Source organism: Spodoptera frugiperda, chromosome 1 (genome assembly GCF_023101765.2).
Source record: "Spodoptera frugiperda isolate SF20-4 chromosome 1, AGI-APGP_CSIRO_Sfru_2.0, whole genome shotgun sequence".
Taxonomy (NCBI): domain Eukaryota; kingdom Metazoa; phylum Arthropoda; class Insecta; order Lepidoptera; family Noctuidae; genus Spodoptera; species Spodoptera frugiperda.
In genome coordinates, this window is record NC_064212.1 from 4,587,468 (window position 1) to 4,614,837 (window position 27,370).

The 27,370-nt window shown below is 35.8% G+C and overlaps 3 protein-coding genes and 1 long non-coding RNA gene across 6 annotated transcripts in view; 3 read left to right on the forward strand and 1 right to left on the reverse strand.

Annotated features, from left to right (window-relative positions):
- Positions 1 to 11,049, reverse strand: part of LOC118273592 (sodium-coupled monocarboxylate transporter 2) — a 34,663-nt gene extending 23,614 nt beyond the window's left edge. For both annotated transcript variants that reach the window (XR_007705841.1, XM_050697964.1), the window contains exons 1-4: positions 10,517 to 11,049; positions 7,949 to 8,162; positions 5,771 to 5,930; positions 2,923 to 2,988 (exon numbers count right to left, since the gene is read on the reverse strand). Coding sequence is in view for 1 of the 2 variants with exons in the window: in XM_050697964.1 (XP_050553921.1) it covers positions 2,923 to 2,988; positions 5,771 to 5,930; positions 7,949 to 8,148 (426 nt within the window). In the remaining variant the exon portion in view is untranslated. The remainder of the gene's footprint in view (positions 1 to 2,922; positions 2,989 to 5,770; positions 5,931 to 7,948; positions 8,163 to 10,516) is intronic.
- On the forward strand, positions 3,972 to 5,363 carry LOC126911329 (uncharacterized). Its single transcript, XR_007705846.1, has 2 exons — positions 3,972 to 4,522; positions 4,672 to 5,363. It is a non-coding gene; the product is annotated as an uncharacterized LOC126911329 (long non-coding RNA).
- Positions 11,050 to 11,271: 222 nt separating the features above from the next.
- Positions 11,272 to 18,439, forward strand: LOC126911320 (uncharacterized). Its single transcript, XM_050697961.1, has 9 exons — positions 11,272 to 11,579; positions 13,535 to 13,923; positions 14,202 to 14,418; positions 14,496 to 14,644; positions 14,726 to 14,917; positions 14,991 to 15,171; positions 15,667 to 15,893; positions 16,191 to 16,394; positions 18,230 to 18,439. Exons 1-9 carry the CDS (start codon positions 11,471 to 11,473, stop codon positions 18,362 to 18,364), a joined length of 1,803 nt encoding a protein of 600 aa, XP_050553918.1. The 5' UTR covers positions 11,272 to 11,470; the 3' UTR covers positions 18,365 to 18,439.
- Positions 18,440 to 19,258: 819 nt separating this feature from the next.
- On the forward strand, positions 19,259 to 27,343 carry LOC118273672 (sodium- and chloride-dependent glycine transporter 1). 2 transcript variants are annotated; one of them, XM_035590762.2, is made up of 12 exons: positions 19,259 to 19,451; positions 19,813 to 19,944; positions 20,012 to 20,166; positions 20,250 to 20,317; positions 20,704 to 20,836; positions 20,970 to 21,104; positions 21,202 to 21,305; positions 21,391 to 21,628; positions 22,269 to 22,397; positions 23,129 to 23,329; positions 25,231 to 25,359; positions 27,186 to 27,343. In XM_035590762.2, exons 1-12 carry the CDS (start codon positions 19,328 to 19,330, stop codon positions 27,312 to 27,314), a joined length of 1,677 nt encoding a protein of 558 aa, XP_035446655.1. In that variant the 5' UTR covers positions 19,259 to 19,327; the 3' UTR covers positions 27,315 to 27,343. The 2 variants fall into 2 exon arrangements, with proteins under 2 accessions (XP_035446655.1, XP_035446656.1); XM_035590763.2 differs by lacking the exon at positions 19,259 to 19,451 and having other exon boundaries at positions 19,998 to 20,166.
- The last annotated feature ends 27 nt before the right edge of the window (positions 27,344 to 27,370 follow it).

Here is a 27,370-nt window from a genome sequence, read left to right on the forward strand (position 1 = left end):
GACCAAGTGCACCTTACAAGGGAATAAAACGCGTAATATTATGTTATATTTAAAAACCATCGAATGGTAGGCGAATAAAATACTCCGTCGTATATTTACATCGCTCGCTTTCTACACGTGTGTGACGTCACGAGTCGCTTTTGAGTTGTGACTACGTGTACTGACGTGTCGCCGCCGTCGCTATTATAACAGGTGTTATTTATCAATGGAAATCTTGTATATAAATTCGTCATGCAACTGACAGGAAAATGCATATAAATGCCTTCGAAGTACAATACCACTATTACTTCATATTGATTCATTCTATAACTGGTGAAAAGTGATTACATTTAGTAACAAAAAGTGCCTTTTAGAAATAAAAAGTGTGATGCTATGTATGTAGACAAGCTCTTCATAGTAGCTAATTAGGAGGTGTTTATTACGCAAATTATCTACCAAATATGACGCTTCGAAATAGTTTGAATACGTAATCATTCAATTAGTTAAGCCTAAAATAAATTAATTCTCAATGCACGCTTGGCAGATGTCCACCGAATAAGAACGTCAATTTCATTCATTTATTTAAAGTATGTTTTACAGACACATAATTTCATTTTGAAACGATGAATAACAGCTACATATATTTTATGATATCGAGGTAAACACCTATATGGCTATAATTCGGATAAAATACTTATAGCAGTTGATCTGTAGATTCTGTAGTGCCAAAAAAAAAGAATTTAAAAACATACAACTCTTTCATGAAAGAATCAAATCAAAACAGTCCCTGATTCCAACTAAATAAAACAAAGGAGTACATTAAAAATAAAATTTAAATAATTATCTGTCTATAAATCAGATCACAATCTCTTCATTTGACTACATTACACTATAAAAATAGACCTATTGTCTGTCTATTACCCCAATGGACCCTATGGTATAAATTAACATATAACATAATAGGTTTTAGTTAAAATTTTCCATAGAGGCAGTGAATGTAGCGTCAGGCGCAGTTCCGTCGATGCGACAAGACAATTGATGTTGATTCTGTTCGTTCGAATCGACACCGGTCAAAGTCCAGAGTGTCAGCAATGCGAACGACCTTACACACACTCACTATTAAAGAAATGCTGATTTCTGAACAAACATCAGTATTGGCTATTTAAGAAAATACTACGGATTTGTCTGTCGCTATGGCAGATTGGCAATCTTTAAGATTTTATTTTTTTATTTTGATAAAGTTTCTGTGTAGACTGTCCCCTGAAAGTCTACTACTGGACTATCAGGGTCTAGAAGTAACAACAAAATACACTCTGCCATCAATAGGTACATGTCTCAAATATTCAGACAAATGACTGTACCTTTTCTTGAGGGGGAAAACCAGAGGCAGTGTCAAACTCTTACTGACTAAAAATCACCCCGTTCCTGCTCCTGCTTTCCAAGCCCGAACCGGAGCCTCGGTAAACCCGCTAGGTACTCCGCAGCTACGAATAAATAACCGTAGTTACTAGGTAGCTACTGATTGTTACTTAATCCTCACATACGATTGTCAACATATTCGTTAATCTCTAAACTCTAATCGATTTAATTATTAGAATCCCATCAATATTCTGTTACGAAACTAAACGTTAACATATTAATGACCAATACGTTTTCAATTATGTATACTATGTTCACTTTAAATATAGGTAAACGAACTATGAGAAAGGTTAATAACAATAGCATAATAAAGTAATATATTGTCCTCAACGTGACCACCAGACATCCTACTAGGTGGACCGACGATATCGTCAAACTCGTTGGGAGCTAATGGATGCAGGTGGGGGCTTGTCGTTCTACGAGGAGGACTAAGGGGGAGGCCTTTGTCCAACAGTGGACGTCTTCCGACTGATGATGATGATAGTTTCAGTGCATTTACCAAGGATCTTAGTTAACTATTCAGTACTAACTAACTAAATCGCATCGCAAACCAATACTAAACGAATATTCATTGTTTGCAATTACAATGCCACTTATTATACTTTTTACCAAGTTTCCTGGAAAAGATGACATCAATACTTGCTAATTACGTCATCAAAGTGTGTCTTGGGTAAATACTAATAGACTTTAAGTACCTATGTACCTAGTTATTTACAATAACTTGCCGGTACTTTACTTGTTTTCGAGCCTAGTTAGACAAGTGGTCGCAAGTGTCAGGTCGAGTCGAAATTGATTCTCGAGTTGGGCAAAGTACAGTTCGCTTTTTTTTTTGAATTTTTGAAATGGTGTACTCACTGATAATAATGAGCGATATTTGCATCGTGTTTTTGCACTTCTCAAACCTTCGCGAATTAAAAAACGTCACATTGTTTCATTATACAATAAAACATTTAAAGCCAATACTAGCTCTGGATTGACAGTAACGAATCTCCAAAATTATTTGACTCTTTATCTTTCTATCTTGGGTTTAGATTACCTAAATAATCCTAAAGTCGGTGTGTCATATTTTATCATTCACTGCCCCATAGGATCAATAACTGTCAAAAGTAATAGTTGTTACGTTATCACGGCTTTTACATTTGAAAATATTTTCGCCTATGATATAAGTAATCTAATACAATCACATTTGCCTCGATCAGGAATCGAATCATTATCTCAGCAGTTACAGTAATCTACGTGTGACGACATATAATACATATTTCAGTAACTAATATGTGTTGTGTCAAAGATACTAATATTATGTACTAACTTCTGCCAGCGGCTAGTCCCGCGTTCTCACGGGATAAAAAGTATCCTATCACCCAAGTCAGCTCATACCCTGTCTGTATACCAAATTTCATCAAAATCCGTTCAGAAGTTTCAGCGTGATTGGCGGACAAACATCCAAAAAAAACTTCCACATTTATAATATTAGTATGATGTTGGTTGTAAAGGTATGTATGTATGTTTGTATGTTGAACTCACCTCGTCGAGTAGGAACAATACCGAGGCAGCTGCCCGAACGTTCTTGTTAAACCTTAACTCTAGGTACTGAAACAAACAAATAAATAACATTTTAGAATATGATTATACCAAATATTTATTTCTTACATAAATCTTAGCTAAATAATTACTATTGTGAGAAATATTAAATTAGCGTACGTACTCGTAATAAAGGAATGTGGGTTCCGGTCAATTTCGAAAACATTCGGGTATTCTTGTAAAACTATGACCATGAAGTAAGCACGTGACCTAAATTTTTAATCAAATTAAAATCTAAACAATGTAGTCGGAAGTGTTGTATATCGATTCTAATTTAGTATTGATTATTATATTATAATGCATGAAGGTTAAAATTAGTCCTTACTATTGTTATTACAATTAAATGAATAAATTTAATAACATAACTTGTGAAACATCGATTACCTAATTGCAAGCCCGAACACTTGACACGATTGTAATAAAATTACCTAATTAAAAATAAAAACTGACGCGTCAGAACTATCGTAACACAGCCAAAAGAGACAGAAAAATTGTTAATTCAACAAAACTATGCAAAAACTAACTTATTGTAAGTGCAAATGTACTCAATCAACGCGCAAATCTACGCATGCAATTTTTTACTTCACGGGGCAAAGTCCACATCAGAACGGTTGTCAATTCATGATCGATTACCAAATGGCGATAAGATCTACCGACACAGAGATAAATTATAGGAATTCAATGAGATGATTATTCAACGTTTATTATATTATATTCCTATACAATCTTAAGCCATTTAACTTAATGATATCAATGATTTATGAATTCATCATTTCAAGTTCCATAGTTCAAGACAGTACATTCACTCCTTAAACAGAGGTATGTCTTAGAAATCTTTCTGATTATATAGGAAAAGTAAACGTGCAATATTTAAGATTTGTTATCTGAATTTACGTTTATCTGTCATAAGGTTGATCTCTTTTATCCGGAACCCGGAACAGATAGGAGTAATATTTATAATACTCAGCACAGGTGCATGATTTTGATATGCCTATATCTATACATATAATAAAATCGTAGAAAAGTGCTGTCTGTACATTGAAAATAAAAATAAAAAAAATAGCAGGGGTTATTGTTATGTCGATGTCGAACCCAAAAATGTAATTAACTTTTTTTTTGTCTGTTTGTCTGTTTGTCTGTTTGTCTGTTTGTCTGTTCGTCTGTGCGCGCTAATCTCAGAAACGGCTGATCCGAGTTGGATGCGGTTTTCACGAATATATTGTGGAATGCTTAAATTTACATTTAGTGTTTGTTTCATGTCAATCGGTTCATAAATAAAAAAGTTATGTCAAATTAAAGAATCACGTCGAACATTCTATGCTTATACCATTAATCTCCGCAACTATTTGACGGATTTGGTTGAAATTTGGTACAGATATAGTTTAGAACCTTAGAAAGGACATAGATATATTTTTATTTCAAAAATCAAAAAATAAAAATAAGTAATACATTATTTATAAATAATTCTATGTCGATCGTTACACGACTTCGGTTCATGTTATTGTTTTAATTTATCGAAAAAAAGTAAATAAATAGTAAAAAGGTATGAAAAAAATAATATCAATATAATAAAACATTTAGTACAAAGAAAATGCTCTAACGGAGTATAGATAATTCTATGTCGATCGTTACACGACTTCGGTTCATGTTATTGTTTTAATTCATCGAAAAAAGTAAATAAATAGTAAAAAGGTATGAAAAAAATAATATCAATATAATTAAACTTTTAGTACAAAGAAAATGCCCGAACGGAGTATAAATAAATAATCCAAGTTGTCTTTATCCTCGATAGATGGCGTTGGGATCGAAATAGATCGCGCTATGGTTTCGTTACATTCATTTGGTTGGGTATCGGCCGAGCGCTTCGGTACTATGGTAGAAAAAGTGTATTATCAGTCGTATGATTATTTGTCTGTAGTGGTCCTGCTGTTTCGTATATTCTAAATTGGTTTCGTTGTATTTGTCAATTAATAAGTTTATTTGTTGGGTTTTCCTGGTTTTTTGGTTAAACTATTTAACGTAGGTTTAGTTTGATATCGATTATTAGTAGTTACTGTAGTTAGTTTTTTTAATAAAATTGTAAGTCTAATTTTTTTTTAATTAGATTAGATTTAAGTCGTTTCTTTTAAATTATTTAGTTTAAGCTTGGTTATTATAGCATAGAGGATAGGTTGTAATATAGTTTCTTTTTTAATTGTTATAAATTCGTAATTCGTAGCTTTCTTTTGTTTTAAGTTAGTTTAAGTCCGTTTTTAAACTATTTTTTCAATGCCCTAAGTGAGTATACATCTATTAAATTCAAACGCAGAGCTCATTATGTTGATTTTTGAAGAGTTCCCTGGAATATCTTCCACATCTCATTTTTGAAGAGATCCCGCGAGATTGGGAACTATGTGGTTAAAACCAAAAATTTGCCGGAAGTCACTATTCCACGCGAACGAAGTCGCGGGCAAAAGCTAGTTTTTATAATAACTATCGTGAGACTATGACTATGTTGTTTATCTATAATAGAAAAATAAGTCGAGTTTTCCTTCCTGACGCTATTCTACAGAACGTACGAACCGATTTCCACGGTTTTGCATTCGTTGGAAAGGTCTCGGGCTCTATGAGGTTTATAGCAAAAAATATTAAGGAAATTTTTAGAGAAAATCAGGACAATAGGGAGAGTCATTGGCGAAACGAACTTCGCCGGATTTGCTAGTAAGTCTATATATACCTAGAAGTAAGCATTAAACAAACCCATATAACTTAACAAATAAGTGGTACATCAATATGATACATCTTCACATACCTCATAAGAAGAAGATAGCCTCAGTGTACAGAACACTGGCAAGTATATGGTGACTACTGCTATACAGCTGAGAGTCACTCCTATCACCACCAGCCAGTACTGAGTGCCGTAGTTGTATATCTCAGCCGGGGTCCCCAGTATTGTCACCCCGGAGACGTAACTGAAACAAACATGATAATTAATACCTGATAATTAAATATACCAAATATTTTAACGATTTATTAAAAGTATACTAAGGCATAACTATTATAGTATCACACAAACATACACACAAAATCAGTCACAAACTGAGGCATTTATAAGATTAGTAAAAAAGTAAAAAAGGTCGATTAAACCAATCGATGCCATAATTAAATGGGACCATCCAAACATTAATTCCTCTCGTTACCAGTAACGCCTCTGGTCTCTGGTGTGTCGGCGCCGTTATTCGGCAGCGGCCATTGCTTACCATCAGGTGATTCCTCTGTTCGTTTGCCAGTGTATGTCATAAAAAATACGTACTGTAATAATTCCTGATAAGAAATAAAGCTTTATACATATATGTAAGTCAAATAATATAACAGTAACACCTAACCATCCAGTAAGCAGTTACTATACTTCAGTAAACAATCATCAACATCATTATGTTACTCTGTATCACTATACCACACAAGTGGGTCACGAAATATTAATTGCATTAAGGAATTAGTGTCATGGTGTCATTACTTGATAGTAGAAAAACAGCTGGCAATGTTTACTGTCTCAAGGCTATACAAATAAATATTCTGAAACAATTTCAGTGGCAATGATATACGTATTTCAATAGTATGTACGAGATAATTAAATCCACATACATCAACTGTTTTGGTACAATCAACTGCTAGACTATGAGCTTCCTCTACAATGAGGGTTTGCAATATAATAAGTAGTAAGAGTAACGATGGAGTTTCTTGCTCTTTCTTCTCCATTCGAATTCACTGACAGACAGACTGACGCACAATTTAATATGAGGTTTCAAATGTGCCTCATTGAGGATTAATTGAAATAAAGTCAAAGTCAAATTGACTTTTGAATAATAAACGCTTGGCAGATAAATTGGAGATTGCGATTCGAAAGATGTAGATTAATCGGAGAGTGATGTTACCCGGTTTATAAACCTCGTGACAAGAGCAAGAGTGATGTTATTGTATTTTACGCTACAGTCACAACCTGTTACTACCCAGATGAATTCGAAAGTCTTCCTAGTGATGTTAAGGTCAATAAAGCATTTAGGTATGTGCGACCAATACAACCTATAGGTACTTGATTCAACCTAGGACAAACCAGTTCACACTCGCTATATAGTATAATCTATGACATAGCTTACGATACACACATAATTTTAAAGCTAATAAAAATCGCAATTTCCTCAACTTAAACTGTACCTAAATAGGTACTGTTTATGTAAGGTTAATGTCAGTACAAGACCAGTTTTCAGTTTCCTATGCAGGATTTAAGTGCACAAATAATAATATCCTTACTGATATCATAACTGCCAAGTTATAGCCAAAGTCAAAGTATCTTTACTGAAGTCTGTATATTTGTCTTTTGCTTTGTAATGATGATTTTAATGTGGATTGTTCGTATTTGGAAATAGTAAAGAGGCGAGCGATATAATATGCTTTTTTCTTAAACTTCACGAGCGAAACCGTAAGTAACAGATATTAATAAACCACACAAGATGCATTTATTTATCATACATACGTACATAAATATAACCTCACACCTGCCTCCCATGGGGGGTAGGCAGAGACAATGGAACGCCAATTGCTACGATTCTTACACACCTCTTTCGCTTCATCAACAGACATCAGTCTTTTTTTCATGCATGCTCGTCGGTTAAAGGTACTTTTAATTTGGCCCTTCTTTAATATATCGCCAATCTGGTCGCTATAAATCCGCCTACGGTGCCCTCTACCGACGGCGAGTATCCGCCATGTATATTTCTTTCGTAAATCTGCTTTCATCCATCCTTTCTACATGTCCAAACCATCATTATTTATAATCTCTTTTTAAACTGACATGGTCACTAACACTAGTATTAATGAGTTTATCCGTGATCATGGCGCTTGCAACAGTGTCGAAATATCGGAAACTCATAGAAATAGAGAAACATGGTAAATATCCCGTTTCGAGTTCTAATACTATTTATAATCTCACCTGGCAATCAGCGACATAGCAACTGGAAATGTGGACAGTGCTCGTCCACCAAGGAGGTAGTCCTTGACGTCTACCACCTTCTTAGCTTTGGAGCCAATGGCACTGTACCACAGACCACCAGCACATGATACGGCGCACAGCACCCCGAAGACCACATAGTCACCCACCCCGAAACCCCCTTCTTTCATTGTAAACGGCATCTTGGTGTTTAGACCTGTGAACAAATGAGATATGTTTTAAATAGGGATGTTTGATTAATTAATTCTGCTGATTTACAGTGTAGTCTAGTGTTGGTCCCGAACTGTACCTACATGCTACTTTTTCTGATTAGTATTTTTGTAAAATCAATCTGGTAGTTTCGTAATTCAACGCAAATAAACAGGCATTCAATTTAAAAAAATATTTGTATACATTACAGAAGGTGTCTAAAATTCTATAATTTCATTAACTGACTGTTTATTTATTTCCCCCAACGCAAACAAAGAGACGTACTGAATATTTTTTTATACCTAATTTACGAAACTTAAGATAGATGGCGTAACGTATAATACTCATATTCGTCAATAACTAACATCCCCCATTAGTACCAAAATTACATAATTTTATCGTTTTCGAGTTGATAAAGTATTGAAATTGATTGAATTTGTCTCCATAACCTTAAGTATAAATGCTTGTTATGTTACTAAGAACTAAAGTACCTAATTACTAATATCATTGCCTGACAACAACAAAAATGACGTTGTTGTTTTTATACGTAATTCGTGTTTGAGTTTTTTATTGCACTCTTGTGCATTTTTAATGAACTGGAAACTAGATAAAGATTATAAGTTATGAACATTAATTGCTGAGTTCATTACAATGAATACGAGACACCTTCAGTACAAATGATTATAACTTCGTAAAATAAACTTCGACAATCTCTGTAAACTATCTAATTTTAGACATTCAGATATATATTTTCCTTCTTAATTCAGATAATCGTCTTTTCAACAACATTATTGAATTGAAACAACGCCATAATGACCGTAGAATGTGCAGACAGAAGCCAAAATTTTATTTTAAAAACTGTTTTTGATTTCTTTAAGCGGACAATTCGCATCGTCCGCTCCAACCTTGAGGACTCGTTTTAAAACGATGAACTTTACCATTTTAAGATTGTATTAATACACTTTTGCCATCGTTGTATTAAGATCACAGTCAAGATCGAATTCTTTCATCGTACAAAAATACACAAGTTACAAAGACCGATTTAACAATGGCAGTTTGCAATGAGTGGTTTAGTTTAATAATGTAACGAAGACAAACCTACATTATTTTGTTCTTTCTTTCGTTTCGGTCATGGATTTCGTTAATTCTTGATAAGAATCTCTCAGTTTGGGATAGACGATGGAGCAATATTTATGTAAATAAGTTATTATCCCAAAATAGTACACGGCGAATCCGTTGTCATGCAAAAAAATCTGATGTCCAACAAATTGCCTAATCCTAGTATCAATTTTTTAGGCAATGGCATCTCGAAGTCCACTATAATCGCAGTTAGAACAACTCATTATTCTAGAACTATTACAAGCTCTTAAACTAATCTTAGACACGGCAGACACCTACTTACATATAAATTAACAACATTGAATAAACCGAGAAAAGAACGAGTAGGTACCTAAGTAATTTTTCTATAAATAACTTGAAATGTTTTTGTGCTGCACCGATGATTTATAATCATCATGCATCAACCATCAACGGAAAGATTCCGAAAAACATCGACTGTTTGTATTATAAATTATGTCAACAAAAAACACGAAATTATGAGGTAATATTTTGATGATTGATTGAATTAGTCAAGGTTAATCGAATGTCTCGCCGTAAATGCAATCGCCTAACAACAAATCCCAAATCGAAATTTATTTTTGAATTAGACAGAATATTATCTTCTTCTTATATCTTTTTCTATATAAAAATGAATTTCCGTTCGTTAGTCTCGCTAAAACTCGAAAACGGCTGGACCGATCTGGCTAATTTTCCAAAGGTCCATAAATATTGAGGCGGTACGAAGATTACCGGGTCAGCTAGTTGAGAATAAAAATTAAATATTCGTGTATCGTGCATCTCCATCTATCTCGACACCAAAATTCGTCACAATCAGTTTAGCGGTTCAGGCGCAAGAGCGTAAACAAACAAACTCATACTCTGGCTTGCAAATCTACTACGATTATAGTATAAGTGCAGTTAATACTAAATGGACTGATGTATGGCAGAAGATAATATTATGACATTTGTATCCGTAAACCATCATCATCATCATTATCAACGACAAGACATCTGCATCAAAGAAAGTACATTTCCTGTCACCATGCACTTATGGAAAATGTATAACCTGCCTGATTTCGAAGTTTTCTAGAATACGGCTACTAAACATTAAAGCATCTTTTTTTTAGTATGAACAGTTAGACTTTAAAGTTAACCAATTGGATGTCGTGAAAATCGAATCGTTACACACAAAAATTGATACAATATCATTAAATTTCATGTTACTAAACAAATAGAATAAAAATAATAACTATCTTAACTCACCTTATATCTTAACAAAAACAATTAGTTAATAGTTACTCCGTTAGTCCGGAAGCACACATGGAATTGTTCGCATGTATGGGATCTTGCCAACCTCGCAAGGGCATGCACATATATTGGCAATAACAACGTCACCAAAGCCACATAACCGCATTGCACACTTTACTTTCACTTAACATAACTTCGATAAAACACCAACACAAATATCCTTCGACAACGCACCTATATCACCCGCGATCAACGCAAAACTGAACTCAAAGTTCCCGCGCGATCACACGTCAATGTCACTTCATAAATCAATTCATTCAAGAATTTGCACGAGGATCAAATATTTTAAATACCACGCACGACTTATCTAACTCGGGAACTATCAACAACTTCGTGCTAGTTATTGTACAACACCTCTTAAGACTCGTGTATAACAATCATATAATCGTTCGTTTATTATCATTCCGTAATATAATCAAAATAAACCCTATTTGACGTGCTCTTTGGCAGCTGTCTGTCGCGAAACCGTGCCACAGATTGTGACAACAAACCACATGGCATGGTTTTGAAATAAAATTGTAATAGGTTTTACTAAATAGCAATCCTAGCGACATCTAGTGAACGAATGACGAAGTACCGTTTTACCTACTGTTTTACCGACATCTAGGTACAAATCAAAGAAGGATTTGTATGAGTTTGTTATGAATACTTTTTCACTGATCTCTTTTTCAGGTTTCAACAGCTGTTTCTATTACGTATTACAAACGTCATTTCAAACTGAACCACTTTATAGTATACGATTTTATTTTTATTTGTGTAACAAAAAAGATATCTGTTTATTAAATTACTAGCAATATTTACAATCCAATTAGTTATTAGTAACGCCTTTTTACGTATATAAAATATATTATATAGATTACTTATATGGAAGGAATGATGTTATTGTTGTAAACCTTACAAAGTTATAAAATGGGACCGAAGGCGAAGGTCGAAGCAGTTAAAAAATCTGCACCACCTGTTGTACGCCCAGCGATCAGTCAATCCAGTCTCGTTTTCGTGCCTGGAGATGTTTTAGAGGGTAATTAATAATATTTGTTCATTCATTTATTTCTTTTACTTGTTTCTTACATTTTTAAATATTAAATTAAAAAGAAAAAAAAAACATTTAAAAATATAAAAAGCAGTAGCCCACCAGTAACGGGATAAATCCAAGCTACCGGTGGTCAGGGCTCAAGAGAGAGGAATTTCCGGACAATACGCGCCGTGTCCAGAAGTACTGCCTTCTGCATCAGGCTCTTGATCCAACCATCTAACGTTAGCCTACTCAGGTGTTGGTCGAGGCTTTTGGCTATAAGGCCATTGGCAGATACGACTATCGGCACAATGATTGCTGAATCTACATCCCACATGTCGACAACCTCATGAGCTAAATCAAGATATTTACTGGCTTTATCTTTTTCAGCTTTCACAAGATTCTCGTCATGTGGGATTGTTATATCAATTATCATTGTGCGACGGCTTGGTCGATCTATCACCACAATGTCAGGTTTGTTAGCAACAATTGTCCTGTCTGTGATGATAGTTCGATCCCAATACAGTGTGACATTTCCATTTTCAAGAACTGGGTCAGGCAGATACTTATAATACGGCACTTCAGATTCAACAAGTTTGTATTTTAAAGCAAGTTGTTGATGAATAATCCTGGCTACAAGATTGTGTCTGTGCAAGTACTCTCCGTTAGCTAAATGAGAACAACCCGAAATTATATGTCGAATGGATTCCCCTGGGCGATGACATGCCCGACAAATGTCAGCCGTTCCATCCTTTATAATATACTTTCGGTAGTTGTTCGTCAACATAACTTCGTCCATAATTGCACAGACAAAACCTTCCGTTTCTCCAAATAAGTTACCAAAACGTAGCCAGGATACGGACGCTAAGAAATCTGTATCTGGCCCATGTAGGGCCCGATAGTAGCGTCCGTGCAACTCCTTACTTTGCCATACATTCTTGCGATCCTTAGTGCTTAATATTATAGGTTCTCTCCAGTCCTTATTAGCCAAGGAGAGCGGAGTAAGTCCTTTGTCCACTGAGACAACATCTCGATGTATCCCCACCTCCATTTTGAAAAAATATTTTCGGAGACTGCACACTTCACTATTGTGTAGGGTTTTGGTATTTAAAAAGCCTCGCCCCCCACATTTACGTGGTATGTACAGTCTCATTACTGATGATCGTGGGTGATGCATCCGATGCTTAGTCAACAATGAACGGACTTTTCTGTCCAGGGCGTCCAGTTCCGTTTGAGTCCACTTGAGTATGCCAAAAGAGTACATCAGTACTGGCATGACCCAACCGTTGTAAGCGCGCACCTTGTTACCACACCCCACGACAGTCCCCTGCTGGACTATAGAAGTCATAATATCCACTTTTAGCGGACAGGTGGGATATGCTCTAATGCTTTGAAACTGAGCTCAATTTCAGGTTTATAAGTGAGCACTGCTATTGCGGGGAAAAAGTATCGTATTGTGCCACAGTAAATGAGAATAAATTAGATAGATAGATTAATCTTTAATGTACACCATTAGTAAAAGTGATACAATAATAATTAAGATAATGGGCACAAAGGCGATCTGATCATTTTTTTTTTTTTGTTTTAAAAAAAAAAAAAAACGTTGCCCCTCATTAGGATTTTCTCCTGTGTCGTGGGTGCGTTTACAAACATACATGTTCACATACACATGACACCCAGACCCGAAACAAGAATTTGTGGATCACACAAAGAGTTGCTCCGTGCGGGAATCGAACCCGCTACACGTTGCGCGGCAGCCGGTTTTCCAGCCACCGCACCAACCGTGCAGTCTTAGTCATTAGTAGTGAGTTCTTTCAGACACCCTTTGAGTGGACATATTATTGCAAAGAAATAGATATTTAGATGGGATGTATTTCTTATAAATCAATAGATACACATTTCGTGTGACAATCGTTATTCCCATTTTTCCTGTTTGCTTTTATTTTCTTGATCTCCTGCAGGATTTCAAGAACGATTAGAAACTTACATAGACTGGACTATAACCGAAAGCAGTTGCCGCTTTCATAAAGATCAATACAAAAAAAATGCAGATGCAAAGGTGACCTTCTCCCAAGCCTTGAAAAGAAAAATAAGGGGAAGTATTATCAGTGGGTTCCTCAACAAAAAATCTGGATTGACTCTTCAACAGAATTGGGAATTGCTATTACCAATAACGATATGGGATGTAGAGAAATTCGCTACTGAAGAAGGGAAAACGTGTTTTCACAGTGATAACTGTGTGACTGATGATTTAATGAAATTAATCAAAAATGCTGTTGATGCAGGAGACAGAAATGTTTTGAAAAATGATTTGATGATGGTCAATGTACTGAGAGTTAATGGTATGCAGGTAAATACGTTTGACTCCTTAAGTAGAAGAGCTAATTTAGTTGAAAATGATTGAATAATTTTTCACCACACGGAAGAATACGTATCAGTAGTTACTCTGATTTTACGTGTTAAGTATGTTGGCCACATAACATAATTGGTTAAAATATTCCAAAACAAACCATTATTGATATGTAGAAATGTGTCACATTTTGTTCTCATTCTCTAGATTAAATAGTTTCTTGACTAGGTCTTCCTAAAATTAGTGGAGACATATAACGAATAAACATTTTTTCTCAGATGACTGAACTAGACGAAAGTTTGACTGAATACAAGAAACTAACGACACTTAATTTATGTGGAAACTGGCTATCGGAGTTGGACACAAATTGTATTCCACAAACTCTGAAAGCTCTTGAGCTCCACAACAATTGTATTTCTGATATATCTGGATTTGTTGAATCTCTACCTTTTGATTTACTCTACTTGGGGCTAAGCCGAAACATGCTTACGGCAGGTAATTCACTAATAAACTTTTTAAACATGTAATCGCTAAATAAAAATGGCAGAATGATTGAATTTATTATATTACAGAAAATATCGACGCTCTTGGACATCTCCCTTACAATATAACGGTATTAGATTTAGCGGACAACGACATCTATGATTTAACTCCAGTACTAGATGCTGTATCGAGACTGCCAAATCTGTGTTCGTTACAGCTATCTGGAAACCCTTGTGCGGTACGTTATGCTCTATAATAGTGTTCGATAACAAGTGCAGATGGCGCTGTTCTCAATGTATAAAATATTGTTTTTTACTAGTTGTGCTCTGGATACGCCCGAAGTTGCTTCCTGAAGCTAAATCGTTTAAAATGGCTTGACAACCGGAAAATTTTGGATTCCGACAGGCCTTTAGAATTTACGGAAGTACACCCAGATGATTTGAGGTCTACCTACTTTTTTTTCACTGTTTTTCGAATTGTGTCTTGTCCTCAACCGCCTAAGCCTGAGAAGGTAACACAATATTATGATTTTAGACAAATATATGAAAGAAAAAATTGTTACTTTAAATTTATTATTTATCTAGGGCGCTTCTATGAGCTTTCACGTAGAATTAGAACTGCCTTTACTGGACGTGGTAAGGAGAAAGTTCTTAATGTTCCGAAGACCTGAATCCCTCGTGGAACTTCTGCCGCCACCTGAAGACGAAGAGTGGCCAAATTCAGTCCACGCTTTGGGTAGCAGAGTTATTTCTGGCAAAATTCAAGGTAATGTAAAGTTATTAAACGCCTATGTAATTAAAATTTGAATTATACTCAAGAAAATGTAATTTTTGTTGAGTATAATCCAAATTTTAAAATTCAATTAGTGGAAGATGGACGCCTAAGAAAAGGATAACAGATAATTACGTACGGTACAAATTTAGGCGTCTGCAGCTACTGAGACTACTTAGGCGTCTGTCAAAAATAACAAAGCAATCTTATCCTCTGACAAACTTTATGTTGCTGGAAGCCAGACCACAGGCTCTAGGTAGCCCAAGCTATTGATAAAGTCCAATTAGTATGTCTCATGAAAGTTACAATAAAAAAATGTACTGTACCCGACCGGGAAGACCCAAATCCTTAACTCACCTGTCATTCTTGCAATTATGCCGGAACGTAGATCCACGCGGGACATAATATGTTTTCTCTGGTGTCTCATATACCAGCAGACAAGAGGTTAAGAAATAGGCTGCTAACTAATATATAAAAATAAAACTCCAGGTCAAATTCAAGATGAAGAATCATCTCACGGTTCAGACATTTTTAACAATATGATGCCTAAAAATACTAGAGAGATACACAACTACACCACGTTTGAGAGCACTAAGGTGCAATGGAACAAGCTGATGAACTTCAATGAGCCGGTTGTGAAGATCTTCTGTCCAGACCTCGTCGCAGTTAGGGATACTTTCCGATCAGCTATCACCATCCGACTGATTTATTCTGTGGTAAGTAGAAGTCAAGGGGTTTTTTCTATAGCAGTTTTTTTTGCAGAAGCCTATGTAAAAACCTCTTTAGATATAGGCCTCTTTAGTTATAGGTAATACCTATGGTTTAGACTGTATAGTACTTACCTACGTATGCATGTAATGTGGTCTAAGGTGTGCAATTCATGATAGATACTCTTATTCCTTAAACTGATCAGCCTATATAAGCATCAGCATAAATATTTACTGTCAAAATTGTTAACAGTAAAAAAGCTAAAAGTTGTAAACAAGTAAATTCTAGATTTTTATTTAATTAAGGTCTACACACCGGCAAAAGCGGGCAAAGTCGAAAAACAGAAGAGTCTACCAATCCTAAAATCACCAGGGGAGATGAGAGTGACCGTGGCGACGATCAGGTGCTCCCTCAGGGCTCCGGACTGGAGCCAACCATCGCAACACTTCCACTGGGACGAAACGCTCGGTACCAGCGATGCTATACATTGGGGCGATGGAGATCTTGCTGTGAGTATTAGATATTGAACCTATATGAACATATATTATTGAACCTAATGATATAGTTGTTCATAAATCAGTTACTGAAACTAACTCTCATATAGAAATAAAAATGAGGCAGATTAAGCGATTTTTTTCTTTTGGAATTTACTACACGTCAAAATCTGCATCGTAAGCTGTTGTAAACATTTTGGACTGAGTAAATACGTAGGTAATTGACAGACATCTATCAAAACAATTAAAAAATGAAATTTATTTATTTAATTTCGTCTTATTCTTCAGCCTCATTAGTGGGTCCTTTAGTTAACTCAATTTCATAGTTTAGCTTTTTCAATTTAATTCTCGCATTTTGGTTATTCACTAGATTGACATAAACAATATTAAGAAAAAGCTTGTCATGCCTATCTATTCTACTATGTTAAAGTTTATTCGATAAATACGATTTTAATCCTATTATTTTTATTGCACACACCTGATGTAGTACTTATCTTTAGCGACTCATCATTTAAAAGCCCAGATTTATATTAGTATCATTTATAAACAAATGATTTATGTTGATAAATAAATTTCACACAAGATCATAGAAGTCTATTCTAAAAAGCCATAAATATAGGTATCGTAAATGCTTTTATTGATTTTAAAGTAGTAATGAATATGAAATATGATAGCGATTCTAGGCCAGAGATGATGACTCAATAAAAACTTCCTTGAAAAGAAAATATAATTGGTAATCGAAGTGTGCAGTGTGTGTGGTGGAAAGCCGATGATTCACATTATTGCGTCATAATATTACTTTCTGCCCTTCCAAAGGTTCATTATCATTGAATCATCATCATTATATTTTTATAATAACTATCGTGAGACATACGAAATTATCTAAAAATCACGGTTTATCAACGTATTATTATTAGAGAAAAGCACTAGTAGTTTCCAGTCACACAGGAACTCTTCATCATGCATCAGCGTGCGCAGATGCGTAGACGTCGTGCCGCGAATATAATAGAGCTTTTCTCCATGTCCATCATCATCATCATCATCAGTCAAAAGACATCCACTGCTGAACATAGTCCTCCCTCAATGACTCCCAAACGTTAGACACAGGTTATCAACTTTCCTACTGCGGTAATGTACGATATTTTTGGTTTATTAAAATTTTAGACCAATTTTTGTGAACCAACTAAAGGTAGGCCAATTCAATAACCGAGTACAAATTCAAGGAACCAACATTGCGAGGAATTTTGGAATTAAAAAGCTGAATTATACTTTTTCCGACTTGGATCCACCTGCAACAGCATTACTCTTGGGTCATTTTCCACCATACACGAAAAACGAGACAGTCGTGAGTCAGAATTATATGAAATATCCTCAATATCGAGGGAATGTAAACAATGATTCCTATATTTAGATGTTAAATCCTTGCGTAGCGTACACAGACTACGCAATCTACATGCGCCGTGACGTCATCGTCACTGCAGTTATATATGTATATTAATTTTGGAATTAATGGTCTTTAGGACCATGTATAAACGCTAGCAGAACAAGTTTTTCATTATCCTTAAGCTTCCTTTTGAAGAAAAACGTTGTTAATGAGTTACACCAATAGGTCATTGAAAATCGAGCTCTCAAACTCATCAATTCTGCTTCTTGTTTATTGGGTGTCCATCAATAAAAAAGTACGGCATCAACAACACCATCTAACCTTCTGTGAGAATCACTTTCAATTCACAATTACTCATAGTCCACTGCAGTACTAAAGACCTCCTCCATTCCATAAGGAAAAACTTGTAGACTAAGCAGATGATTTCTTTTCTTCTCTTAACCGTTCTTCTTTTCTTCCTATTCAGGTCCTTCAATATAGCCAGGCACCAGTTAAAGTGACAAAAGGCAAGGTGGATGCCGAAGTGGGGTCCAGACAAAGCATGCCGGAATTTATGACTTGCCATTTCGGATTCGGAATCGAAACTTTACGCACAACGTAACATAGTATGTATGTATGTAACATATAATTGGATAAATCAGATGTAAATGTGAATAAAGAATCATTGGAATTATTATGGTAGTGTTTTTTTAAATTTTAAAGACGTAATAACAAGGTTTATTCAAAGGTCTATATGGACAAGTTTCTTATTCCACCATCGATGTCTAGAACAAAATAAAAATGTTCTGAGTTTTTTTTAACACGTTTCCCCACACTAGGATGTTCTCCTGCGTTGTGGGTGTGTTTACAAACATGCAAGTTCATATAAATATGACACTCAGACCCGAAACAACAATTTGTGGATCACACAAAGAGTTGCTCCGTGCGGGAATCAAACCCGCTAAACGTAACGCAGGATCCGAATGCTCAGCTACAGCAACCGTGCAGTCCAAATTTTGGGAGACAGATTACATGGACAGAATTTGGAATTTAATCAATAATACTCAGTTATAATAAAATATTTCATCACGTAGATACATAATAAAATCCAGAGAGTGATTACTACTGCTGCGTAATTCAGAAACATGCGATTTTTTATCTTTATTTTGGATTTTACGTGTCAATAGGTCAAGGCATTTTGATTTTTATATTGGTTACTAAGCACACCAATACGCAGACTATCATCATAACTTTTCTCCTTTTCTAACTTGATCTAAATGGTCCACTCTTCAAATGAAAGTTCATCTTTAACCAATCACCCAATTCTTGATTCCAACTTTTCAATTTCATCCCTTCTCACCATTTTTTTTACGAGATCTATCTTGTCTTTCCACACTCTACAATACAATGGTCTTATTTTTAGTAGGTCCTACAAAGACCCCACCAATGCTTATTTATAAGGACCCTATTTAATTCGATTAAAGTGTTTTGTAGCAAGTGTTCATATCCTCAATTTGTGGACCACAGGCCGGTCTTGCAGTAAGAGATCGGTTCGAGTGTCCAACGGTCGATTGTTTGTGTGTTAATGGCGGTGGGTCCACATGAGCGCTGGGGGAGCCAGGCGGAGTATTTGTTGTCATGTCTCGGTTACGCAGTAGGAATTGGGAATATATGGAGATTCCCTTACTTATGTTATCGGAATGGAGGGGGTAAGTAACGCTAATTCGAGTCTTCTGAAGTCTAAAGTTTACTCTAAAAGTTTCAAACTTCACTCGCATCAATTTCTAAAGTTTATTTTGAAACAATCTCCGCTAGACTAAACTACTTTATATCGAACACAATAGACGGTGATATATTTGATTTATGCATCATTTGTGAGTAGAAGACAAAGCAATATAAATGTTTCAAGCTCTTTTTATTGAAGTGTATGTTAAAGAAGTAAGTACACAATAAAAGTATTAATCCCATTCCGCCGCGCAGATATGTTTACTGTCTGTAACATCTCCTTGAGGTTGGTCACAAGTAGTAACAACACCCAAATAACATTAACATAATTTAATTTTGTTTCAGGAGCATTCCTCATTCCATATTTCCTCACATTAGTTATTTGCGGCATTCCGCTTGTTTATTTAGAGACGACGTTAGGACAGTTCGCTAGCGCGGGATGCATTTCAGTTTTCAACATTAACCCGTTATTTAAAGGTAACATTTGCAATAGCATTCAGTTTGATTATGATTCCCATGTCTATGTTTAGTTCTTCCTCGACAGGAGCGGGATATGCGGTCGTAATATTAAACGTAATAGCTGTAACGTACTTCTCAGCCATCATGTCGTACCCAGTGCTATACATTTATCACTCAATGAGCTCACCCCTGCCTTGGCAAAGTTGTGGCAATTCCTGGAACACGGATAAGTGCACCGAGGTTGGGTAATTTTAGTTTTATGGATTAAGCAATCCGTTTGCATGAACCGTATCTTGTATTTGCATCGCGAAATTATTTTGCAGATAAGCGGTAACAGCAGTTTCTTTACCTCGAATGGGTCTATCACTACGCCAGAGGATGAGTTTTTTCAGTAAGTCTAGTTAGTACTTTGGGTATAAAATATTTTGAATTATCGAATGTTCGAATTATTGGATGGCCCGAAATTTGAACTTGTCTCAGAATTTAGGGGCTTGCCTTTACAAACTGAATCTTTCTGTCTATTTTTCTCTACAAATTTGAATTATTAAGAGTTTGACGCCGATGACTTCGAATAAAGAAGTCATTTGGTTACATACAGCAATGACTACTTTGTTCGAATTAACCGAATGCACAAAAATGTATTGATTTAGTTCGAAATATAAAGAAATTTTCTAGGATCTCGTGATAACTTCGAATTACTGAGAGGTTCGAATTATCGAGAATCGATTGTACCAACTTTTTAACCTTTTTGTCATCAATTATTTGTCATGTTTCAAGCAATCGCCTGCTGCGGATGTCTCCGGATATCACTCACATCGGTGGTGTCGTGTGGCCTGTCTTCTGGAGCAACGTCATCTGTTGGGTCATCGTATACCTCTGCATCTGTAACGGAGTCAAAAGCGTCGGAAAGGTGAGCTGTCCAATTATTCCCGGTTAATCATTTTGGCACGCTGCCGCGTTGTCAATCACAAAGCGAATATCATATTTTTTCGTCGAACCTTCAGTTCGGAGAATTGTTATGTGTTGTTTATTTTTGTTCTCAGATCGTGTACTTCACTGTATTGTTCCCCTACGTAGTGTTGACTGCTTTATTTATTCGTGGCGTCACGTTACCCGGCGCTTGGAAGGGCATTCTGTTCTATATCCTGCCGGATTGGGGGCAATTGAAAAAGCCAAAAGTAAGTATCTATAAGTAACAATGAGGTCAAGTTCATACATCTCTCACCCACTTTAGTGGTTTTATTCTTAGTGGTTTATTTGTAAATTGTTCCTCAGGTATGGGCGGATGCGGCTACGCAGTTGTTTTATTCCTTAGGCCCAGGATGGGGTGGATTGATCGGTATGGCTAGCTTCAATAAATTCCACTACAAGAATTTAAGGTTTGTCTTTCGCTTTTGTATAATATTCATACCCATTTGTGGTTACTTTTCTTCCAATTGTTATACTGCTGATTATTGTTTCCAGGTCTTCAATAATAATCCCTCTAGTGAACAGTGGGACTAGTATTTGGGCAGGGTTCGTAGTTTTCTCCGTGCTAGGTTTTGCAGCTGATCGTTCTGGTGTTCCTGTGGGTGAAGTGGCCACTGCTGGGCCTGGTTTGGCCTTCATTACCTACCCTGCTGCAGTTTCCATGATGCCTGCACCAAATCTGTGGGCTGTGACTTTCTTTGTAATGTTGTTCTTCCTTGGAATTGATTCAATGGTACTTACACTAGTATTTTGATTCATTTTTAATCTTCTTTCAGTAACAATGTAGTTTTAATATGTACGATATGAAGCGGATAATTTATTTTTAAATATCACCAAGTTCAGTTTAATGTAAAGGTCCGTTTTCGGCTTATCTGTGAGACAATTAAAATGTGATTCTTGTTGTCATAATAACTCATACCTACTATTTCTGACCTTAGTGAAATTTTATCTACATGAATTGTATTTTTTTCTTCAACTACAATAGATAATTAATCGTAATTGATGTATCCAGTAAGTTTGTTAAACTTGCAATATAAGGTTTTGATTTAAAATCCTTATATAGTATGAATGCGATTGTAGTTAGTCCCTCACGTGAAACAGGTAGACTACTTTACTTAGCTTAGCTATAGAGTGAATACACTACGGTCCCCGATCTAAACAAAAATAGTAACCTACTCTATAAAAAAAAATTAAGGTTTAGTAAGCCCCAGTTTCTTTAATTCTGATAATGTTTTTATTTGTAGGTGTGCGTTTCCATAAGTTCCTATAGTATATAGTATATTATATACGAAATGTTTCAAAATAAGTACCAGTTCAATAGGAATTTCTTCAACCATTGCAAATCAGTCCTGAATTGTTATATAATGTTTCAGTTTGTCACGATAGAAGCAATCCTATCAGGTGTAGTTGACGAGATCCCTGCCTGCCGCACACGGAAGAAACTCATCACTTTCATAACGTGTTTGGTGCTGTTCAGCCTTTCAATCATCTGCAACACCGAGGTTTGTCCAAATGTCTTCATACTGCAGTTTATTTTACCCTAAAATACATATAGAAACAGCTCCATCAAATAGTTCGGTCGTATCTATTGACACGGCAAATGAAGCTACCCTATAACTATCAGATATCTCCAAAAGATTTACAATCTTAAAGCTTTTGTCATAGAGTCGAACATTGGTTAAAGAAATTGGGGTGATAGGGTACTTTGATGAGCTGATATACGTTTCAGAAGTTGCAATTGAATGTTTAGTTCGCGTGACTTCAACGCTTGAAAGTTTCCCATGCATGGCTGAATGACTGCCAACTCGTTTGGTGGATAGTCGTGGTAATGGATCGTTACTGTAGATTGGTATGTCTATTGGTTTAACTAATTGGAGTTGTTTTTCACGATTAGATTATGTAGATTTCCATGTTGAGTCATTTTCAATTGTCAGTTTTGTAACACTCCCTATACAAATATTTTTTTATTTTTTACGATATCTTGTGGTTAGTTGCACACTGCCGTGTAAAAACGACCTTCATGAAATAACTGACTGACAGCTCCTATAAAAAACACAATATGTTATTCAAAAATCAGTTTCTAAAAGTAACAATCTTAATTCAAAATCAATTGCTTTTTCATATCCCATTATTTAACACCCTAATAAACATACAGGGTATTTTGCCATAGGTATCTAGTAATAGACCTGAAATTGTAAAGCACTAAGACCTAATCAATTTACATTACAAACAGGGTGGACTCCACGTGATTGGCCTGCTGGACGCGCACGTGGCTATAGCCTGTACTCCTCTCGTGTGTGGCCTGGAGATCATAGCCGCACTGTACACTTACGGTCCTCGCAGACTATCAGCCGACATCAGGTTCATGACGGGACGGCCGCTGGGAAGACTGTGGCTGGTCGTGTGGAGATACATCGTACCTGTTATACTTGTGGTATTTATATAGATATGTTTATTAATAAACCCTTTCAATCAACATGAACAAGCTGAGACTGTTCACTAAATAGGTAAAGGCCTCCTCTATCTAAGAAGGTTTAAGACATCCCTGGGAATAGTTGGTGACAAATATACTCTGTTCTGCCGTTAACACGCGGTTTATAGGACTTAACTTTTTCATGGTAAACGACCAGATGGATCACTTGATGGTAAGCAATCGCCGCCGCCCAAGGACACCTAAACACTAGAGGCGTTACAAGTACGTTGCCAGCCTTTGTTGTTGAGGTTGTTGAGGTTGTTGAGGGGTCGAAGATAGCCGTTGCGAATTAACCAACCAATCCAGAACGCCGAAAGCGATCTAGTTTCGATTTCGTTAAGCGTAAAACAAACTCGTATTACTGAGAGTACTGGCATCATCATCTTGTCATACTTTACGTCAGTTTTATGCGTAATAATCTAAATTCCGTCCCCACGAATCTAGATTCAAAATAAGTGCAAATTTCAAAATGGAATACCTATGTTAGAAGTATAATAAAGTATCGAATAATATGACTATATCGTACGTTATGTTAGTATATATGACTGCAAAACTGTAGACAATTTCGATGTTACATTTTCGTTTCTACTCAGAACTATTGTTGTTACTGTTCCTATCAAACTTCAGACAAGGTTACAGACAGCCGATCCAATTTATAGAAGTTAGACTAGGCGGAGGTATTGTTTTATTTCTGACGATAGACCAGAAACCTTGAGACATTTTCAAGAAGCTGTCAGACATAAATAGTTGCGCCAGACATAGGACAAAGGCACGGTAGACGTACCCGAAGGATTCACATTTTTGGTGTGTTTTATGACACTTTGTTACGTATGTATGGATTTAGATAAAGTTTAAACATCCAAACATTGCGTAGGATAAGGTATATATTCTATTCTACCCCTACCACGCTCGAGTGCCTCGCGTAGAATAACTTATATCCCCGAAAGGTCGATTTGTTTAACAGATCTTATTAAATAATCTCTATTTTTCTCTTGTATCGTATGTGTATAAGTACAATTTTATATACACATGACACGCAGACCCGAAACAACAATTTGCGGATCACACATAGACTTGCTCCGAGTTGATACTGGATCGATTTTGATTTTTAACAAAAACTTCATACAAGTAATGTAAGAAATCGAACATAAACTAGGTATTTTGGATTAAAATAGGTTGAAAAGAGCTGTTAAGAGATATGCCTTGTTTCTCTCACACAATCTCTCCATTGAGTCTCACCAGAAATTCCATAAGTAAGGATACCGTGAACTATTATCATCACTACGATAGGAAATGAATAGATTCTTTGATAAATACGTTATTTTCTGCATATAATAGTAAAGCTACTGTCGCGTGATGTTTGAACCATTTTCCGTCTTGGTTATCGTTCAATTTACTTATCAACTGTCTATTGTTTCTAGTCACACGGCTAACTAGGGGACTCTTAGTCAGAGGTCAATCTATTTTTGTTTTAGTACCTGTAGCAACGTAGCTGACGGGTTTCATTGAAATAGATGGGCATGGATTAAGATTACTCCGTTGATATCGCGATTGCCTATGCGATTTCTCAGATATTACTAATTGTAGAGATTTTGATTTTCGTAGCATCGTACTCTATTTTAAAAAAAGATTGGGGTACTTTGTTACTTTTTAAAAGCTATCACGCTGCTTGATATAAGAGACGCGTAGATAAAATATACCAGGAACGTTTTAAATTCTCAAAGCGACAAACACGTGATCCTTCACAAAACTTGGCGAAAACAGAGCAAAAATAAATGAACACTCCTTATAGACTATCTTATTTATATCTACAATAAAAAACTGCTATCAGGAATTAATTATATAATATTTCTCCCATCCAGGTTATAACAGCATACAGTCTGAAAGACGCTGCGGGTCCAGCCGGCTGGTGCGTAGCTCTCGTATCAGTGATCTGCATCCCAATCTACGCTATTCAACTACTCTTCAAATCCAAAGGAACGCTCATTGAGGTACGTATATTATACAATTCAGTACCCTTAGTACGGGTTTGCTTTAAGTTAAAAGTAATCGAAACGAAAGCGCGTTCGGCTCTCTGATTTGCCAGCTCAAATAAACCAACCAATCAGAGCACCGAACGCGCTCTCGTTTCGATTACTTTAAACGTAAAGCAAACTCATACTAAGGGCACAAATTCTTCTAAACTTCCTTTACATACTTCCTTCTTTACAAGGTACTTCACATTCCCACACACACTTCACATTCACAAGAGATGCAATAATTGAATGTAACACCCATTTTGCCCCAGTTATATTATCAATACCATTTTACAAGGGGCGAGCATATAACCATATATCGGGTTTATGTCTCTACAAAAAATAGTGAAAACTGTACAACCCAATAATGCTTTGCCCGGAATTTGATCTTGAATCTCCTTAATCGATATTTATGTTTCTAACTACTCTAATAACGAGACGCTATACAGATAATAAAATAATAAAGCATGTTTAATTCGCATTTTATTATCTGTGTAAACATGCCAGTTGTAGTTATAAACTCGGCGAAAAAATAAACGTATTCGAAATTCAAACTATGTTACTATAAACTCGGAATCTTAGAACGTACAGGTGTAAAATATTTTAATAAACACATTGATGTAGGTTTTCTCTATTTGAATTTTTGAAATGAATCAGATATAATTTTTTTCATTGAGTTACGCAATTAAATTGAACTTCTTGTCTAAACGAATTATTGGTCGATGAACGCTATAAAGAGCTCGAGATCTTGATTCGATTAGTCTAGCTCTATTTCATACATAGTTTTTTTTTAAACTGTAGTGTTTGTGATTGCAATTACTTCAGACTATGTTGTTTATTTTTTCTTCTTTAAAATCCTGTATAATACCTATCAGATTTTGCCATTCAAAACTAACTCGTTTCAAATCCTACTTTGATCATTATTGATGATAGTCTTATTTTGCAATAGATCCACTATTTGGATGATAGTTTTTATTACTGAATAAGAATAAGTAAGTAGATTTTAATACTGAATAAACAAAAGATGATGTGTTCATGACATGATATTCATTGAATCACCAAAGTTCGCAGTTCGCAATCACGTGAGGTCTCCTCATCGCGTGATCCGAACCTAATTATTAACGAAGTTTCATAATCAATTCAGTCGTTCCGCAGATGATTGCGAACACACATACAGACATTTATTACTATAAATAGACAGCTATCTTACTATTACAGAAAAAATACAATAATAATTAGGTTACGCATGGCTTTGCCAATTTCGGCTATATAAAATAATACTTATTTATATATCTTCTTTACACAATAACTGCCTCGTTACTAAAGTTTGCAAACGCGCCGAGGAAGGATTATCACGTTCAATTTTCGAATTAGGCGAAGGTTTTGGGGATTTTACTTTTTAAAATATTTCATCTCATCATTAGTACTTATAGTAGGTAGGCCTTTTTTAAGGGGGGAAAATCTTTCAATGACTTCTCCCGCCTTGGGCGAGGCGACAATATCAGATTCCTACTTACTAAAAACCACCCCGTTCATACTCCTGCTTTTCTAGCGTGAGCCCCGGTAATCCCGTTAGGTAGTCCGCAGCTCCGGATATTAGGTAGGCTACCAGCGCCTTGAAGTATAGACAACACCAAAGGAGTAACAACTGCGTTGCCGGTTCGAGGCTTTTTTTAGGGGGGGGAATAATACTGACTAAAAAGCACCCTGTTCCTAATTCTGACCTTTGAGCCGAAGCCGCAACTCCGGGTCGATTCGGGATTACATTTAACATAATACATATAACAAATTTTTATTTGCAGCGTATTCGTGAGAACTGTCGTCCGAACAATGAGTGGGGTCCGGCTGATCCAGAAATGCGTCACCTATGGAAGGCTGCCATCAACAAAAATAAGAATAGGGATATCCAATTAAATAATCTTGATATATAACGTTTAATAAACTGTGTTATACTAAACAGGCTTGATTTATTTTTATTTGTGTTTTA